The sequence below is a fragment of the Balaenoptera musculus genome, chromosome 6 (assembly GCF_009873245.2).
Source record: "Balaenoptera musculus isolate JJ_BM4_2016_0621 chromosome 6, mBalMus1.pri.v3, whole genome shotgun sequence".
NCBI classification, from domain to species: Eukaryota; Metazoa; Chordata; class Mammalia; order Artiodactyla; family Balaenopteridae; genus Balaenoptera; species Balaenoptera musculus.
In genome coordinates this window covers 15,249,786-15,268,193 of record NC_045790.1, presented here as the reverse complement: position 1 = coordinate 15,268,193, position 18,408 = coordinate 15,249,786, and the positions used below count along the sequence as shown (strand labels likewise).

The 18,408-nt window shown below is 54.1% G+C and overlaps 1 protein-coding gene across 1 annotated transcript; it reads left to right on the top strand.

The window, feature by feature from the left end:
- Positions 1-803: 803 nt before the first annotated feature.
- Positions 804-17,885, top strand: RHOBTB2 (Rho related BTB domain containing 2). The gene is made up of 11 exons (XM_036855695.1): positions 804-1,324; positions 3,869-4,055; positions 5,379-5,580; positions 6,219-6,322; positions 6,849-7,034; positions 7,679-8,697; positions 8,988-9,106; positions 11,271-11,421; positions 15,068-15,156; positions 15,981-16,086; positions 17,297-17,885. The coding sequence occupies exons 2-11, from the start codon at positions 3,883-3,885 to the stop codon at positions 17,512-17,514; spliced, it is 2,367 nt and encodes a 788-aa protein (XP_036711590.1). The 5' UTR covers positions 804-1,324; positions 3,869-3,882; the 3' UTR covers positions 17,515-17,885.
- Positions 17,886-18,408: the final 523 nt, after the last annotated feature.

Genomic DNA, 18,408 nt, shown 5'->3' with positions numbered 1-18,408 from the left:
GCAGAAGATACTGGTGAACGTCAGGTGGCAATAGGATGAATGTGGGATGGAAGTGGAGCCTGCTGGAGAAGAGGGACGGGGTGGGGGGTTGGGGGGGTGGGGGGGGTGGGGGGGGTGGGGGGGGGGGTGGGGGGGTGGGGGGGGGTGGGGGGGGGAAGGCTTCGATGGGAAACAGGTGCAGGTGGTACAGGGCCCACCCTGAAACTCATTAAGGGCCATGGAAATTGGAGACATAGGCTGTAGCTGCAGGGGTGATGATGGAGGGAGGAAGGCCCTCAAATGCCAGAAAAACGGCCCTGCCGGCAGAGGAAACGCTGTCTTCCTTTTCCCATGGGAAGCGGTGGAGGCCTGGGGCTAAGTAAGGGTCAAGGCAAAAATGTCGAGTTCCCCTTCCCTAACTCGCACCCCTTTCAGGGCGGACTAGGATGTTCTAGTTCTTTTTCAGCCTCCCGGAGGAAAGGGGGGAACCCCGTGGGAGTCCAGTGAGGTTTTGATCCTCGCCAGGTAGAGGGACGCTGCCCCAGCACGAGTGGCGAGCCGAGACCCTCTACGCCGCTTCCCTCCCGGAGTTGGGGGGAGGTGGGGGGAAGAGGAGAGGGAGCGAGCGGCGTCGCGAGGCGGGGCCGGGGGCGGGGCCTCCGAGACGCCCAATCCCCTTCTTTCTCCGCCCCTTCCCCGCCCACCGACCCCTTTCCACCAACGGAGCGCCGAGATGGGAGGCACCTGTCACGGCTGGCGTCCTGGGTACGATTTTGCCCCACCTTTTTTCCTGCCTTCTTTCTTTCTTTTTTTTTTTCTTTCCCTTTTTTGTGAATGAAAAAAGGAGGTCGCGAGCGGTCCCTGGGACTGCGGCGCTAGGCGTCTTTGTGGCCGCGCCTTCGGAGCGGGCCCGGGCGCGTAGCAGTGGCGGCCTCGCCACTCTAGCCCACTCCTGCTCGCTGCCTCCAGCCTCCACAGCCAGAGGACCGTTGGCGGCGGCGCGGCCCAGCTGCGGAGGTCGGAGCGGCCGCCAGCTGCCAGGCTCCGGCGTGCCTCCATGACTCTGGGCGCCGGGGGCGCGGGGACATGCTGATCCGGAAGAGGCAATGGCTGCAGTGCCGCGCGCGCGGCCGCTCCCTGCCCGCCGTCCGGCCCGGGCTGCTCTGTCAGAGTTTTTGATCTAACGCGAACCGGGCCCGGAACCAGAGCGGCAGCAGCGCGACGGCGCCGGCATCGTCCTAACTTGCACGCGCGGAGTGACCCCAGCCATTTCACTAAAATGAGCGTGCTTAGCAGGAAGAGATGTGTTCCTTACACTAGAAATTACCCCGTCACATGTAGCGGTGTAAGTAAATGATTAATTTCTGTTATGGCTGGGTTGCAAGCAGCCTCTGGAAACGCGCCGCTTCCCCCCTTCTGCGTCCTCCCGGGCCCTGTCTGCGCCCCTCCTGACTTCCCTTGGGCTTCCGCTCTTGCCTGGGCTATAGCTTCGGCTGCTGGGGTCTTAGGGGGCGGGGGACTAACATTTTCTTGGTTTATCTAGGGAAAGGAAGATGACTTGATTGCCGTGGCGTGTCGTGGCCTTCCCCCTTCCCCATTTAAAATTTTTTTTAATTTTTATTTTGCATGTGTGTGCAGAACAGCGTGCAGGAAAAAAGGTCCAGAGTGGTGGAAATGTTTCCGTTAAAAACCAATGGAATGTGTTTTGCTCGCTGTTCTGGAGATGTTTCTTTCCACACACTCCATTGCAGTCTGGGCGTCTGAGTTCTGCCAAACTACTGGGAGAAATCCTTAGGGCTGTTTGTTGATGTTTGAAGAGGCTTATTCTGTGTTTAGGCTTGCACTTTTTGTTAATATGACCATTCAGGATCCCTTTGGGCCCTGCTGCCCATCGGGTCTGTGGAGGGATTCATGTCTTTGCCTTCCCCCATGTTACAATGTCAGTGACCTGGGTGGGAGCCTCTTTTAATTGGAAGGCCACCCTCTCTGCTTTTCTTTTCCTGATCCTATACATCCTCCTTGATTTTTACTTTCATTTTCAAGATATTTTGTATTTTGTGTAAGATGCAGGATGTGGGGTATTGGTTGCTAGGAGACAAAGCAGGCTCCCAGGGAGATTCTGTTGTTTCCTTGACAACCAGACTAGGGCAGCTACAGATGAACAAGCCTCCTATCAGCTGTGGGAGGGAAAGAGGGGCTTTTCTGGGCTCTGCAAAGAGTGTGTGTAGGTGTGTGGGTGTGGGACTGGGAGCCCGTGAGGTTTGCAGCTAATCTGAGCACACCTTTCATTTTGACCTCTCCTGAGTTCAAAGAGCTGGGAGAGCAGTGGGCAGGAGGCCTGTTTTTGGAGAAGGGAACAGGGATCGTGGGATGGGGTGGGAAGGGAGCACCTACGTGACGCTGGGATCATTGAGGGAAAGGAGTGGCCTGGGGGTCGTGATAGCCAGGGCAGGGTGGCGAGGAAACCATAGTGTACGGAGGTTATAGTCAGGAGGCTCAGAAGGAATGGGGATGAGGCAATTGTGCAGAAAAGTCTAGAGTCATTGAAGGAGAGAGTGCCAGAAGGAAAGGGGAAGTTGAGAAGCTTACTGAGTGGGTTGTGCCATTGTATATAAGCAGTGATACAGTAAAGTAGCAATATTCTTGAGCAAAAATTACATTACTGTTGGCAGTGGCACCATATCTCCAGTACAGGTCCTTTTAAAGACAGGCCTGATTAGACTAAGAGTTCTGCTGGCTTAATTGGGCCAGTGTGTATCTTAAAGAGAGATATAATTACACATATAGATATGTAATCCAGCATTATATAATACCACATTACATAAGAAGGCAAATACCTCCTTTTGGCCCAGGCTTTCTTGGCGTGGATTTACCAAGATTCAGGAGACTTTCTTTGGGAGCCCTCATACCCATTTTCCAGAAGGGCAGATTGCGGCCCAGAGAAGTGAAGTGATTTGCCCTTTCCCAGATCTGACAATGAAGTTTGCCAGTCAGGCAGTTGGCACAGGGGTGGACTGGGTGAGAATGATAAAAGTCGGGAGGAAGTCAAAGGACAAGCTGGGGAAGGACTCGGGGCAGCTGGGGAACGGATGGGGAGGGGCTGCTCCGCTGGAGCAGCACCCAACAGGTCTGCTGTCTAAACTCACAGCACAGTGTCGCCCTCCCGCTTGTTGGTTAGCTGTACCCTGCTTAACCACAGAGGTGCATAAGGTGTGCCTGAGTGTTTGAATCATAGACTCGGTGATCTTGGACCAGCACTGAACTGCTCTGCTGGTGTTCTGACACCCTCCTCGCCATCCAGCTGCTCCCGGATGTAAGAACTGATGTGCCTGCTCCGTACCTCCTCATCCCCCCTTCTGCCTACACACCTCCGTGCTGCTGGAATCTAAATTTGAGAAGGAAGTTCTGTGGGCTAGTAGGTTTTTATCTTTCTCCTACAGCTGCATGTATTTGTATTTGGGATTCTACCTGTTTTGTTCTTCAATCGATAAAACAGAAACCACAACCCAGAAGATTCCTCCTAGCGCCAACACATCCTCCCCGCTGCCTGACTTGAGACCAGGAGCTGTCAACATGGGGTTCCCGGTCCTCAGTTCAGGAGAGAGAGCAGCGGGGAGGCAAGATGGTCGGCAGAATCATGGTTGCTTGCTGGGGAGGGCGAGCAGGGGCAGAGGAAGGAGAAGGAATGAGGCAGACGGTTGCGCTGGAGACTGGCGGGGGGGTGGGGGGGAACCTGCACGGAGACCCCTTGTTGTTTAGATCCTGTAAAATTCCAAGAAGGGGGAGGCGCTTGTCTCATTGAAAAGTCCTTGCTGTACTTTTTGCTTAGGTGGCTGAGATGCATCTACTCGAGCAAATCCCAGTTGCTATCGTTACTTGGATATTTCAGGTCTGCATTCCTGCATGCTGGCATCCAGTTACAGCCCGGCATGGTGGCCTGACTCTTGGGCTGGATGGCTCAGCAGTGAGGGTGCCTGGGCAGCCTCCAGGACTCCTCTGAGCTCAGCCTTCCTTGGCCTAGGAAGGATTCCTCCAAATTGCTCCAACCCCCAGCTGACTTCAGGCGCACAGAGAATGTGAGCAGGGGCAGGCCAGTGACCCTGGCAAAACCAAGCTTCCTAATAACGCCTGCATCTACCCCGACCCTCTCTCTTCAGCTCTTCCAGGAGGTGGACGCCAACTGCGAGGCTGCCAGCAAAAGCCCCTTCAAGCCGAGGGCCCCCTCCTGGTGACAGCTTTTTAAACACTGACATGACATTTTGACTACAGAAGGGACTTCTGTTTGTTAATTTGAGCAATCCCTCTCTGTGGGTGGGCAAGCCACTTCCTCTCTACCCAACACAGAAGGAAACTAAGGCAAATATTTGCCCAGAAATTCAGGCCCAAGTTTCTGACTCTCTGCTTCCCCATTACCCATGCAGTCAAGTTAGCGAGCTTCCTTCCAGGGTTGCCAGTGTCTGGGGGCTTCCAGCCTGAGAACCCTCCTCCCCAGGAAGGAGAAGTGCGGAAAGGAGCGTATCTCACTTCCCCTGAAACCGGATGCACGATGCTTGGAGGGTAGGCCTGGGTAGGGGATGGGAAGGCCCACTGGTCTATTAGCCGTGGGGTGTATCATCCCAGGCCCGTAGTTACCCCCACTGCCATCTCAAAACAGGGCCTGCTGCTGAGTGAGCCACGTAGGCAACAGGACAGACCCAGAGGAGGAGAGGGGAGGCCTGTGGACTGCTCAGGTGCATCCAGAAGCCTCCTCAGCCCAAAGAGCCTGGGCTGAAAAACTCTGGCATCTCCATAAAGGGGGCCGGGGTTGAAGGATAGCCATGGGCAGGCTGGGGCTTGGAAATCCACAACCAGAGAGGGAGAGAGACAAAGGTGGAGGCCAGGAGAGCTGCTGCCCAGCTTTGACAAGTCCATTAAATTTTAAAGCGGCCCTGCCCTCGGGCATGCTGGGAAGGGGTGGGGACCTGGCCGTGACTCCGCTTCTCTCAGCTGTTTGTTGTTCTGCTGCCACAGCCCTGCTGGCTGGAGAAGGAGAGCCGATGATGACTGAGCTTCCTAGGCAGACACTTCTCTTCCCGGGAGGGTGGGGACTGGCCCTGGGCAGACTCCGCCTTGGCATCTCTCTCAGGCATCCCCCCCATCCCGAAGCCCTACCGCAGGATGGTGGCAACAGGAGGGAGACCAGAGGTTCACCTGGTGGAGCTGCGCCTCTCAGCCTGAAGGGGCTCCCGTGTCCTCGGGCCCCTGCAGAGCTCTTGCCCAGAAAGCCGCCCGCTCCTTCCTCCTCCTCTCCGCTCAGATGCTTGGAGAGGGGACAGCCCTGGCTGAGGAGAGCAGCTGGCCCCGGCCCTCCGGGGGCTGGCATGCAAAGCTGTCTTCACCGCTTCTCTCCTCTCCCTCAGGTCCCAATTAATGGATTCTGACATGGATTATGAAAGGCCAAACGTAGAGACCATCAAGTGCGTGGTAGTGGGGGACAACGCTGTGGGCAAGACCAGGCTCATCTGTGCCCGGGCCTGCAATGCCACCCTCACCCAGTACCAGCTGCTCGCCACCCACGTGCCCACAGTTTGGGCCATCGACCAGTACCGGGTGTGTCAGGAGGTAAGGCTGGGCGTCCACACCGCACATCTGGGCTTCTTCCCCAGGGATCACTCCAAACGGGGCCTGTGCTGAGCTCATGGAAGCCCCTTAGGGGTCGGGTGGAGGTAGCTGAAGAGCACGGAGCCCCGGGAGGGAGGCCTGAGAGGAGCCCCCCCACAGGGGAGGGGTCCTTGGCCCTTTGTGTTTTGCATGGCTGAGCTCTTGTGCATAGAGCATATGCATAGCATCTTGTGGAATCATAGCCCTCAGTAATGGGGAGCCCTGAAGGGGGGAAAGGGGTGGTGCTTTGGGGAGATGAGAGCTGGCGGTAGGAAAGAAGCTGCCAGCTAATGACACCAAAAGATCAGAGGCTCGGAAGTGTCCAGTTGGCAGGTACAGTTGGGAACAAGGGCAGGCTCCCTGCGAGATCCCGTCCACTCCCATAACGGTCTGCCCTCTGAGAGTCTCTCACCTCCTGGCCAGCTCTTGTTAGTGAGTCTGCAGAGATGGCACCTGGATGAAGGTGTTTTACGGCACACGTTGGGAGGCACTAGGTGTCCCTCCAGCCCCCATGTTGCAGGACCCTCAGGAGTGAGCAGGCACGCAGGGCCTCCAAGAACCATTGCCCTAGACTCCTGTCCCCCTCCCTGCCCCCACAGGTGCTGGAACGTTCCCGAGACGTGGTAGATGATGTCAGCGTGTCCCTCCGCCTCTGGGACACCTTTGGAGATCACCACAAAGACCGTCGCTTTGCTTATGGGAGGTAGGGAAGGCCCCCGGCTGCCTGCGGGGAGCCAAGTGGATGGCTTTTCCCTGCTTTCCCCGAGGTATGAAGCGACTCTGTGAAACTGAGCCTGGGAGGAAGGAGTGGAGAAAGCAGCACGGGCAGAGCCTCGAGGGGGCGGCAGCCTGGGTGGTTTGCGATCAGGACGCCTGGTTTGAGTCCTACCCTGTGAAGCAGTAGCTCTGCGACTCTGAGCAATTAGGAGAGCTGTTCTGAGATGAGTTTTCGCAGATGAGATGGTAAAAAGTGGTCATTTCTAACTCACAGGATAGCTGTGAGGTCAAAACAAGAGTCTTTGAAAGCTCTAAAATGCTAAGTTAGGGGTGCATAAACTAGAGGTGCTGTTATTATACGTTTTGGGTAAGATCATGTGAGCAGATCCATATGACAGACGTGGGACTGTAGTGTAGGGGGTGCAGGTGGGTATGTGTGTTCTCCCTCGTTCCAGGGGCAGGGAACCTACCACTAGCTTTCTTTGCCTGTAACCTCACTCTCCCACCGCCAGATCCGATGTGGTGGTTCTGTGCTTCTCCATTGCCAACCCCAACTCCCTCCACCATGTCAAGACCATGTGGTACCCAGAAATCAAGCACTTCTGCCCCCGAGCACCTGTCATCTTGGTGGGCTGCCAGCTGGACCTGCGCTACGCCGACCTGGAGGCTGTCAATAGGGCCAGGAGACCCTTGGCTAGGTAGGGGGTGCTGGTGCCTAGGGAGGGGAAGGCGGCAGAGGGGGTGCGGGGGGTGTCTCCCGGCTTCCTGCTCAGTCCTGAGGGAATCCACTGAGCCTCACATCTCTCCCTCCATTTGAAGCTAGCTCATGTAGGGAGACAACAAGAGTTCTCATTCTTTCATTCACCCATCCATCCAGCTATCCATCTGTTACACACTGAGTGGGCCATACTGGGCTAAGCATCATGAGGAGAGAAGGAGAGGGAGTCTTTGCATGAAAGGGGCTTATAATCTTGCTGGGAGATGAACTTGATAGGTGAACATGTTAAAAACCAACGTGGCACGTTGCATGCTAATTGCCAGAGAGGTGGTTATCGCTACCACTGTTTTGAGCTGGGGAGATCACCAGGGCCTGGCATAGATATGGAGGGCTTCCTGGAAGAAGAGGGGATTGGAAGTGAGCCTTGAAGGACTAGTAGGATTTAGCGAGACAGAGGAGGAAGGGAGTGGAAATGAGCAGGGCAGGAATGGGGCTTAGGACACGGATCCTGAGCAGAGACCCTCCAGCCTAGTGAAAAACAGACAGGCTCTAGAGAGCTGCCTCTCCCCGCCCCCCGCTCTCTACCACCAACATGAATTTGGCTTCCCTTCTTGAACCTGCCAGGCCCATCAAGCCCAATGAGATCCTTCCCCCGGAGAAGGGTCGGGAGGTGGCCAAGGAGCTGGGCATCCCCTACTACGAGACCAGCGTGGTGGCCCAGTTCGGCATCAAGGACGTCTTTGACAACGCCATACGTGCAGCGCTCATCTCCCGCCGGCACCTGCAGTTCTGGAAGTCCCACCTCCGCAATGTGCAGCGGCCTCTGCTGCAGGCGCCCTTCCTGCCCCCCAAGCCGCCTCCCCCCATCATTGTGGTGCCCGACCCCCCCTCCAGCAGCGAGGAGTGCCCCGCCCACCTCCTGGAGGACCCGCTGTGCGCGGACGTCATCCTGGTGCTGCAGGAACGTGTGCGCATCTTTGCCCACAAGATCTACCTCTCCACTTCCTCCTCCAAGTTCTACGACCTGTTCCTCATGGACCTGAGTGAGGAGGATCTGGGGGGCCCCTCAGGGTCAGGAGGCCCCTGCCCGGAGGACCACCGGGGTCACCCTGATCAACACCACCACCATCACCACCACCACCACGGCCGGGACTTCCTGCTTCGGGCAGCCAGCTTTGATGTGTGCGAGAGTGTGGAGGAGGGCGGGGGCTCCGGGCCCGCTGGGCTCCGGGCTTCAACTAGCGACGGGATCTTACGGGGCAACGGGACAGGGTACCTGCCTGGGAGGGGTCGAGTGCTGTCTTCCTGGAGCAGAGCTTTTGTGAGCATCCAGGAAGAGATGGCAGAGGATCCACTGACTTACAAATCCCGGCTGATGGTGGTGGTGAAAATGGACAACTCCATCCAGCCGGGGCCCTTCCGGGCTGTTCTCAAGTACCTGTACACAGGGGAGCTGGACGAGAACGAGCGGGACCTTATGCACATCGCCCACATTGCTGAGCTGCTCGAGGTCTTTGATCTGCGCATGATGGTGGCCAACATTCTCAACAATGAGGCCTTCATGAACCAGGAGATCACCAAGGCCTTCCACGTCCGCCGGACCAACCGGGTTAAGGAGTGCTTGGCAAAAGGCACCTTCTCAGGTATGGAACGTGCCTAGGAGCTGATGTCCAGGAGGCAGGGGAGTTCCCTCCAGGAGCCTTCTGAGGTCCAAGCAGCATTCTAAGTCATCTCAGCTGCTGATGTCCTGGAGACACAGTGGCTCTGCTCCTGAAGCCCAGTGTCCCCAGCCTGAGAGCGTGGTCACATAGTACTTCACAGCCTGTGGCTCAGAAGCAAGCAGGTTGTCTGGGCGCACTGTTGACCCTTGGGGTTGGTTGTACCACATTCTTTCCCCACGTGCTCACGTGATGCCTCTTCTCCACCCGGACAGATGTGACCTTCATCCTGGATGATGGCACCATCAGCGCCCACAAGCCCCTGTTGATTTCCAGCTGTGACTGGATGGCTGCCATGTTTGGGGGGCCGTTTGTGGAGAGTTCCACCAGGGAGGTAAGGCTAGGATGGGAATGGTTGGGAAAGAGAGAAACTTACTCCCTTCCCATCTGAGGCATCTGTCACTTAATGGTACTTTCTTCAGCCTTGACTGTGTGCAAACCACTGAGTGATGGGCCCGAGAGAAGTTTATGAGATGGTTCCCACAGCCAAGGACTTTCCAATATACCAGGATAGGGAATTACGGTAACATCTTAACGCTACAGTTTAGAAGACACTTTCGATTCGTTGTCTTATATTGTCTCACACGTGACTCTTATAGCGTAGCCTTCCACTTTACATGTAAGGAAGGTGAGGACCTGAGAGGTTAAGCGACTTATGCAAAGCTCTGTAAGTAGAAAGGAAGAGGGTAGGACTTGAACTCAAGACTTCTGATTCCTTGGCTCTATACATTGTACCTTGCTTTCTCCCGGACCCACGTGAAATAACTAGAAAAATATTCAGTGTGTCCCAAACTGAATCCATCACTGTTTTTAAATGTAGGTTTTATTATTATTGAGGTATGGTGACGCCAACAGATCAGGAAGAAACTGCCATTAAAAAGATAGATTGTTATACTCACAGATCTCAACGGGAGGGGCACACATGGCATCTGGGGGCATGCAGGGAAGCACCAGGCTGGGTCATGAGGCAGAGGGAGTAAGGGGAACTGTGGGCAAGAGCCTTTATTGTCTCTTCCATGGGAAGGAACAGGTGAAGCAGGGTAAACAGGCTTAGGGTTGGCTAGTTTGAATAATTTCCTCAGGCTCTGGGGCATAGGGGCTGTCCTGAGTCATCTAGTACCTGGCCCTGGGGTAATTAGGGCAGGGGGAGAGAGGCGTGGAGTGTGAGAGCAGATAAAGGAGATAAGTGGGGGTGTGGGCTCTGGATTGTTTGGTTTGCATATGAAAGGCATGATCTCAGGTGAGTCCTTTATTATCTCTAGGAAGTCCCTCTAGGGTCAGCAAGGCCCCAAATTTCAAAGCATCAGAATACAGAAACTAGAAAGAAACACTTCATGCAATCACCCTTCCCTTAATCAGGGCCACTCCAACCCCCTGTTCTCACTGGTACCGCTGCTTTCTTGGGCACCTAGACTGGAAACGCAGAGTTGGAAGGGGCCTATCAGTGTGTCCTTAGAAATATCCTCTTAAGTCTATTCTCTCAAGTCTGTTCTCGCCTTTCCATTCTCCCAGCCAAGCCGAGTAGCCCAGGCCGTGGCCCTGTTCTCCATCTTCTCTGAACTCCTGCAACATTGACTGTCCATCACTCAGCCTTGCAATTAACAAGGTCCTTCTTTGTGCAGTGGCTTCAAGTTCTGAGGGTCCACACCCCGTTTCCCCAGCTGGTCTGTGGTTTCTCTTGAGTGTAGGGACTGGGCCTTTTACTTCTGCTGAGTACCCTCCTCAGCGCTGGTCCCTTAGTCAGTGCTCAGCAAACACTTGAATGAAAAGCTGGACGAAGAACAGTGCAGCAGAGCGTCCTATGATACAGAGTAGGGATTTCCTAAAATTTCTGGGAAGGACGTCCTTCCGGTAGGCGAAGTGGAGGGGTTCAGATTTGAGTCGTCTCTGCTCCTTGAAGCGTGAGTTGGTTTGGGACGTGCAAAAGTGTGAGGCTGGGGACTCTCCAAAGCCGCGGGGTCCACCACTACCACAGAAGCAGCTGTAAAGCTCCAGCTGATTCCCAGTGCAGCCTGGAGAGACCGGCGTCCAATGAGAAAGCAGTTTTTGTGTCGGTGCTGCTCTGAAGAGATCCCAGAGGCCCAGAGCAGCAGCTTCAAGCAGCCCGGAGACACCAGCTGGTGTCTGCTTTGCTCGTTCGCATCCCACTTGCACTGCTCCCTGAAGGGCTGGGAGGGGCTGGGTGCAGGTGACCAGAAGGACTCCTGCACACATCCTCCAAGTCGGAAGGATGCCAGCAAGAGTCCAGGTCCTCTTAAAAGCTGTTGGAGCCCTGCTCATAGGTGCTCAGCAGCTGGGCTCAGCACAGGCTGTTGCTGTGGGAGACCAGCCTTTGGGGAAGGGGGTTCTGAGCAGGTCCAGGGGCCGCGAAGGGGTGGCTGCCTGTTTGGAGTAGCCCAGCTAGGTGGGCCAGAGCCTTCTGAGTCCCTCGGAACCGAGTTCCTCTTTCCCTACAGCTGGACCTCACCGCAGCCTGCTCTGTTCCTTCCCACCCACAGGTGGTGTTTCCTTACACGAGCAAGAGCTGCATGAGGGCCGTGCTGGAATACCTGTACACCGGCATGTTCACCTCCAGCCCCGACCTGGACGACATGCAGCTCATCATCCTGGCCAACCGCCTCTGCCTGCCGCACTTGGTCGCCCTCACAGGTAACTAAGCTCCGGGGCCTCCCGGGAGGAGGAGTCGGGGACCCCCAGGAGTCATGATTTCTCCTCTCACCTGTCTCCTCCTAGGGGACAGGCCACGAGCACCCAGGGAATACGTTTACATAAAGTGAAATACGTCGGTGCGTATTGGGGTTTGGGTGGGGACATGGATGTAAGGAAATGTGTGAGAGGGATCCTCAGTGGGAGCACCTTGTAGGCTCTCTCCAGAGGTTATCTTGGCCCAGCAAAGTGGGCTCCAGCAGACGCCAGGGCCTGGTGTTCTTATTAGCTTGGCCGCACTCATGCAAGCTTAAGAAGTCAGAAAGAAAAGAACACCGTTCCTCATTTCTCCCCTTGCTCCTCCCCTTCCTCCTTCCTTTCCTTTTCCTTCTCCTTCTTCTCCTTTCCCTCTTCCTCCTTCTTCTCTTCCACCTTCACTTTCCCTTTCTTCTTCTAGAAATAGACAGCAGACACTGACCTGCCACTCCTAATTCCTTGATTCCTTGTAGATCCTGAGAGCTCGAGCTCAGCTTTCAGGAGGGACCAACCCCAGAGATGGGTTGGAGCAGGGACTGAGGCAGGAGGGAGACCAAGGAGCAGGAGTTCGGGGTCCAAGGGCTGCAGGAGAGATGGTGCCATCCCGAGGAGGGGTGTCTGGGGCCTGCTGATGTTGGAGTCGACATTTGCATTGCATTGGTGTTGGCGTTGCTACCTGTACTGGTGTTGATGTCGAGGTTAGTATTCTTGGGCGGGTCAGGGGGCAGAGAGCAGGGCCTCAGATACTGAGTTGAGGTTCAGGGAAGGACCCGGTGTCAGAGCTGCTGGGGCCCTGGGCAGATGATCAAGGTTGGGACTGAGCTATGAGGGAAGCAGTGATCCCATGATGAGAAATGAGTTGAAAGGTGGGACTTGGTCCCAGGAAGAAGGGAGAAATCATTGATCAGAACCAAATGTTAGGAGCTGAGCCTTAACATTAAGGGCCTTAACTCCCTCTGCAGAGGGAGTCCAGGGGACACCGAGGGCTTCAGGGCAGGGAGCGAGAGAGAGGCTTCTAAAGCTTACAACTGCGGAATTCCCTGACAGACCAGTCGTTGGTTAGGACTCCGCACTTCCACTGCAGGGGGCACAGGTTCGATCCCTGGTCGGGGAACTAAGATCCCGCATGCCACACAGTGTGGCCTATAAATAAATAAATACATAAATAAATAATAAAGATCAGAGCTGCAACAATATGTCATCCATGGCCATCCATGAAAAAGTGCTGTGGCCTTCCCAGAGCACAGAAAACTGTCCAAACTCTTAGACCGAGTAATTCAACGTTTGAGAGGCTATCTACAAAGAATTGACCCACATGAAAAAAACATATAAAGGTGTTTAAGTTTGTTTCATCATGGCAGGCGATCAGAAACAAGTCAAATAGGCGCCATTGGTTAAGCACACATGGGTAATTTTCACAAGGTAGCGATTAAAAATGTTAATCACTGCTGCGTGGAAAGGCTTATAGAAAATAACATTGAATGACTTTTCCAGTGAAATGCTCCATACGTGCCAAAAAACATATTTAAAAAATGTGTTGTGTATGTACCTTGTCAAGGATCAGTGGAAAATGCCAAGTATGGTGTAATAAGTGGTGCTTTGTGTTTAGTGATATATGCTTCCTATGAAGTTATTAATTCAAGCTTAAAATTTTTTTTTAACATTTATTTATTTATTTGGTTGCGCCGGGTCTTAGTTGTGACAGGTGGGCTCCTTAGTTATGGCACGTGGGCACCTTAGTTGTGGCTTGCCGGCTCCTTAGTTGCGGCTTAGCAGTGGCATGTGAACTCTTAGCTGCAGCATGCATGTGGAATCTAGTCCTCTGACCAGGGATCGAACCCCGGCCCCCTGCATTGGGAGCGTGGAGTCTTAACCACTGCACCACCAGGGAAGTCCCAAGCTTAAATTTTTTTTAATGTTAAATATAACACAAATACACATAATATATGGTCAGCTTAATGAATTATTACAAAGCAAAGGGACCCTTGCCGGCCATACCAGAAGCCCTCCACCTGTCCCTCCCAACCACGGGCCCTACCCCCGTCCCCAGGAGGAATGACTCTGCCTATTACTCTTTTTTAGGATATTTTTTATGGCCTCACTTCCTTACACTTCCTCATAGTTTTATCATCCAAATGTGCATCCTTAAACACTATAGCATGATTTTATTTTTTATATATGCTTTACGTTTTTTCTTTTTTAATCTATAAGTACCTTGTCCATGAAAAAAAACTTTCCCTTGTAATTTGTTGGAAAAACCCCACTGATCTAGGAAATCTAGATTTTTTTTTACTGATTGCGTTTCTATAGTACACCATATTTCCTGTAAACTGGCCATTGGATCTAGAGGCTAGATCAGATTCACATTCAGTTTCCTTTTGGTAAGACTACTTCATACATTGTTTCTGTTTTTCATCAAGAAGCATAGATTGTCTGCTTTTCTCTCTTTTTGGGACGTTAGCAACCATTGAGTGTCATTGCCTGGATCCATTAATTTATTAGGTGTTGTGAAATGGTAATATTCCAATTCAGTCATTTTTTTCTTTATCTGTTGGAATACTTCTAAAAAGAGAGAAACTTGCCCTCACCTAGTGTTCATTTACCCAGTGGTATAGTTCATGTAGAACAGGCAGGTGAATGCTTGATTCTTTTATTTACCAGTTTTCAAGATACATTTGTTTTCCTATCCTTTGAGAGTGACCAATTAGTTTCTTATTATTAAGTAAGCTTATGAACTCTCAGATTTGAACATACTCAGTTGGTTTCAAATAATTGCAATTAGCTTTATGGAAGCTCAAATACCCTACTGCTCCCTTAGCCTGTAGGAGTCTCTTCCAGTTGGCTGCAGAGTCTCTGAGCTTTCTGATTATCTGGAATGACAAGATGTTCCAGGTTCCTCTTGTACATTTCCTGCCCCAGACCTGGAATCAGCCATTTCTCTAAGAAGTCCTGGTTTCTTGTAGTTGGAAATGGGATTTCAAGGCTGCGATCTGTGCATTAGAGATGCTTTTGCTATTGGGATGGCTCTTGTTTCTAGGTCTTTTCCATGGACTGAGCTGGGAAGTATATTTTTAAAGATAAAATACTTTATGAGTTCATAGTGATACAGTTAAAATTCAGGACTAAGAGTGTTTACTTCTTCCATAGAAACGTTTTAACATGAAATGCAAGGTTAGTACACAATTTGTTACAAAATTTAAATCAATATGAACAACTTGATTTAATCCTTAGTTCTAATTCATAGTTCTCAGCAAACCTGAGGTTTAATACCCTCTCCCATCAGTTTCAATGGCTGCTCTGGGGGGTGAGGGCTTTCACCCCACCTATATAACTACTTGGTGCAACATATGTAGCTTGAAAAATCCTTTTAGGTGATTCTGATCTCCTCCTTCACTTCCCACCTCCACTCCACCGGGAAAGTCTTGCTCTAATCCCAGTTTCCTCGCTGGTAGGAGCAGACTTATATCTCCTGTGGCCTTTCCTGGCCTGTTGGGACTTACCCCTGGCCCTGATCTTTCTTTGCCCTGCAATGGGCCCCTGCCAGGGGGGATAAGCAAGTGCCTGTCCACTCCTGTGGTTCTTCAGCCCATTCCTGGCTGTGTGTGTGTCACAGAGCAATACACAGTGACCGGGCTGATGGAAGCAACTCAGATGATGGTAGACATCGATGGGGACGTCCTTGTGTTCCTGGAACTGGCTCAGGTAGGATGGCAGGGGAAGGAATCTCTCCAACATTCTCAGCTTTGGGCTCTGTCTGCCCATTTGGCAGCGAATGGGGAGGGGCTGGGAGGTGGTGGGTAGGAAGGGAACCCATTGTCAGACTTGGTTCCCTGAGTGGGCAGAGCCCATCTCATCCTCCAGGCCAGAGGATACACCCTGCCCCACCAAGAGGAGAGGCTGGCCATGGGGGGAAGGGACAGAGACTTCAGGAAACCGTAGGACAGGGGAGGGAAGCCCAGAATCATGTGTAGACGTGGTTGCTGCCTGCTGAGGTCATTTAAGGCACACTGAGGACTCTCCATCTAAAATGAACTTCCCACCTCCATTTTCCCAAACAGGCAAGCAAAATCTCCCGCACTGGCCCTCAGGGTGCCAGAAATTCTACCAGTAAAGATTAGTTTACGAAGTTAAAGCATGGCAGACACACCTGGGAAGTCAGTTCTCTAAGCCTGGTTGTCAGCACCTTAGTGCAGGCTGCTTTGGTCCCTGACAGCGGGGAGGACGAGGGGTCATATCTGAGGAGGGCAGACACAGCAGGATACCGCCGCATAGGAATGTGGATTTCTGGGGCTGCCGGGGACAGGTCAGAGGTGAGGTGGTGGTCGTGACAGTGCCAAGGAGCAAATCCAGCGTCATTCCCTTATGGTTTTGTGTGGCCTTGCCTCTTGAGGTGCCTCTCGAGTCTTTGTGACTCAGGGCCTTTGCCCACCTGCACCAAAGCTTTGGCTCTGAAGGCAACCGTAGATGTCTGTGTGCAGACCCCGCCCCTGGGGTCCCAGCACAGATGCGCTCCCGTCTGTTCCCAGTTCCACTGCGCGTATCAGTTGGCTGACTGGTGTCTCCACCACATCTGCACCAACTACAACAACGTGTGTCGCAAGTTCCCTCGAGACATGAAGGCCATGTCCCCAGGTGAGCACCCCCGGCTGCACCTGTGCTCCTCCCTCCGCTTGGGTCCAAATCTCTGACCTGACCCCAGGGCACCCGGAGACTGCTGAAGACCCTTGGGCCTAACTTGACCTTGTGGGTGGGGAGCAGCCTGCAGAGGTGCATCTAGCCAGGCAGAGGGGGGCCCGGGAAAAGTGCTGGCGTGGAGGGCAGGGCTCCCTCGGGGACCCTGGGCAACTCACTTTGCTCCTCTGGGCTTCTGTTTCTCGTAAGTACAGTCAGACTACAGTTGGTATTTTTCAGACCTTTTTGGATCAGACTCCACAATAAGCAATACATTTTATCTTGTGACCCAGTACACGTGTAGAAAAATATATCAATTGTTTTGAATGCTGCTCATGACCCATGACATTAATTTCATAACCTAGGAGTGGGCACAAGTCACAGCCTGGGCAACACAGGTCTGGGTATCCTCTGGGGTCCCTGCAGCTTGGCCTCTGCTTAATTGATGTCTCAGGTCCTGGGGCCCACAGGAAGCGCATGGGCTCCAGGGAGAGGTGTCTCTGGCCTCCCCGAGTTCCTGCCGCTCCGTCTTGAGGTCTTCACTGGGCGCCCTCCACTCTGCTGTGACCCCCTGCCCGCTAGCAGCTTCTCGCTGTACCCTGCCAGTTCTCCCACCCCCATTCTCTCCTCTTCACCCTTCTAGCATTTTCTTTCTAAAGCACAGCTCCAATCGCATCACTCCCCCGGTTCCAAACTCCCGTGGTGCCCCCCGGCCTTCCAGAATAGGTCCAAACCCCTCAGTCCAGCCTCCCCTCCCATCTGACCTCCTGCAACGCCCCCATCCCCACTTCCCTTCGAAACCTCAGCTCTGCCAGCTGCCTCTGCTGTCGCCCCAAGCAAGCCGAGCATCTTCTTGCTGACAGCTTTGCTTGCCCTTTCTCCCTCATCCTTTGCCTCAGCCTACTTTATTCTCAGCACACACTAAAGCCCTGTGTAGATCTTCCCTCTGTCTTTGAAGAATAGCACAAGTGGGAATGCCTTTCCCCCGGCACGTACCGTCGGCCCCACTCCCTGGGCACCTGGCTCTCTTTAGGGGGCTCCGTGAAGGGATGTGGTCCTGACAGGACCGAAGGCCGTCTGCAGGTCCCATGGCAGCAGGGCAAGGGTGGGAGTCCCTCTTGCCCCTTCTCCTGACGTCCTCCTCATCAAGCCCTACTGCGTTCTGCTGCAGAAAACCAGGAGTATTTTGAGAAGCACCGGTGGCCGCCTGTCTGGTACCTGAAGGAGGAAGACCACTACCAGCGGGCCCGGAAGGAGCGCGAGAAGGAGGACTGTCTCCACCTGAAGCGGCAGCCCAAGCGGCGCTGGCTGTTCTGGAACAGCCCTTCCTCACCGTCCTCTTCAGCCACCTCCTCGTCTTCCCCATCTTCCTCCTCGGCTGTGGTCTGAGACGCTGCCACGCTCTTCTGGCCCTGCTGCCATTGTCCCCACGTGTTCTTGCCCCTCCGCCCTTCTGCATCGCCCCCTCCGCCTTCCAGGGACAGAGGGCTCACATAACCGGGGCCCTGCGGGGAGAAGCCGCTCTCACCAGCCAGCAGAGCTCAGCAGGGAGAGGAAGGAGCCGGGCCTCGCGGGTCAGAGCAGGGGCCCGGGCAGAGGTCCCGATTCCACGGCAGGGCAGGAGGCAACCCCTGGGAGCTGGGGAGCGGGGAAAGAGCTGAGGGCTGTGGCGTCTGGTCTCTGGGTCGGAGAGCCCTAGAATCAAATGGAAACTCCCCCAGCCGTGAGGCCGTGTGTCTTGGTCTGCGGAGGCAGCCCCCTCCCCGTGAGCGGCAGTGAGCAGGCAGGGTCCTACCTCTGCTGATCGTGTGTTGGCATCAGCGGACTTGGAGGGTTGCAGATGTTTTATGGGCATTTGCACGTGGAACCTACTCAAATCCGCACTGGAGAAGTCAGGGTAGAAATTAAGCCTTCAGAACCCAACTCAAGGTCTCCACCCCTGGGGTGCAGCTGCCAGAGGCCGCAAGTGGAAGGCTGGCCCTCTGCCAGCATCCCTCCCAGGGCTGTGGGCATCCAGGCCTGAGAAGGGCGGCAGAGGTTGCTGAGAGCTGCAGGCCTAGAAGCAGCGCCTCTTGGTGCAGTGAGAAACTTCTTTCTCCCTCCTCCTTCACCGCTCAGATTTGGAGATGGAAACCAAAGGAGACAGCTGGAACAGGGGGGAGAAGGAAGGGAGTGATGGGGGCCTGGGTGCAGGGTGGGGGAGAAGGAAGGGAGTGATGGGGGCCTGGGTGCAACAATCCCATGCTCCTTTGGGCTCCTCCCCCTGCCTCTGGTTAGCACGGC

Coding starts and splice junctions, on each gene's coding strand:
- RHOBTB2 (XM_036855695.1), top strand. CDS start 3,883: ATGCTGGCATCCAGTTACAGCCCGGCATGGTGGCCTGACTCTTGGGCT. Junction 5,581..6,218: donor AGTACCGGGTGTGTCAGGAG/GTAAGGCTGGGC, acceptor CTGCCCCCACAG/GTGCTGGAACGTTCCCGAGA. Junction 8,698..8,987: donor GGCAAAAGGCACCTTCTCAG/GTATGGAACGTG, acceptor CCACCCGGACAG/ATGTGACCTTCATCCTGGAT.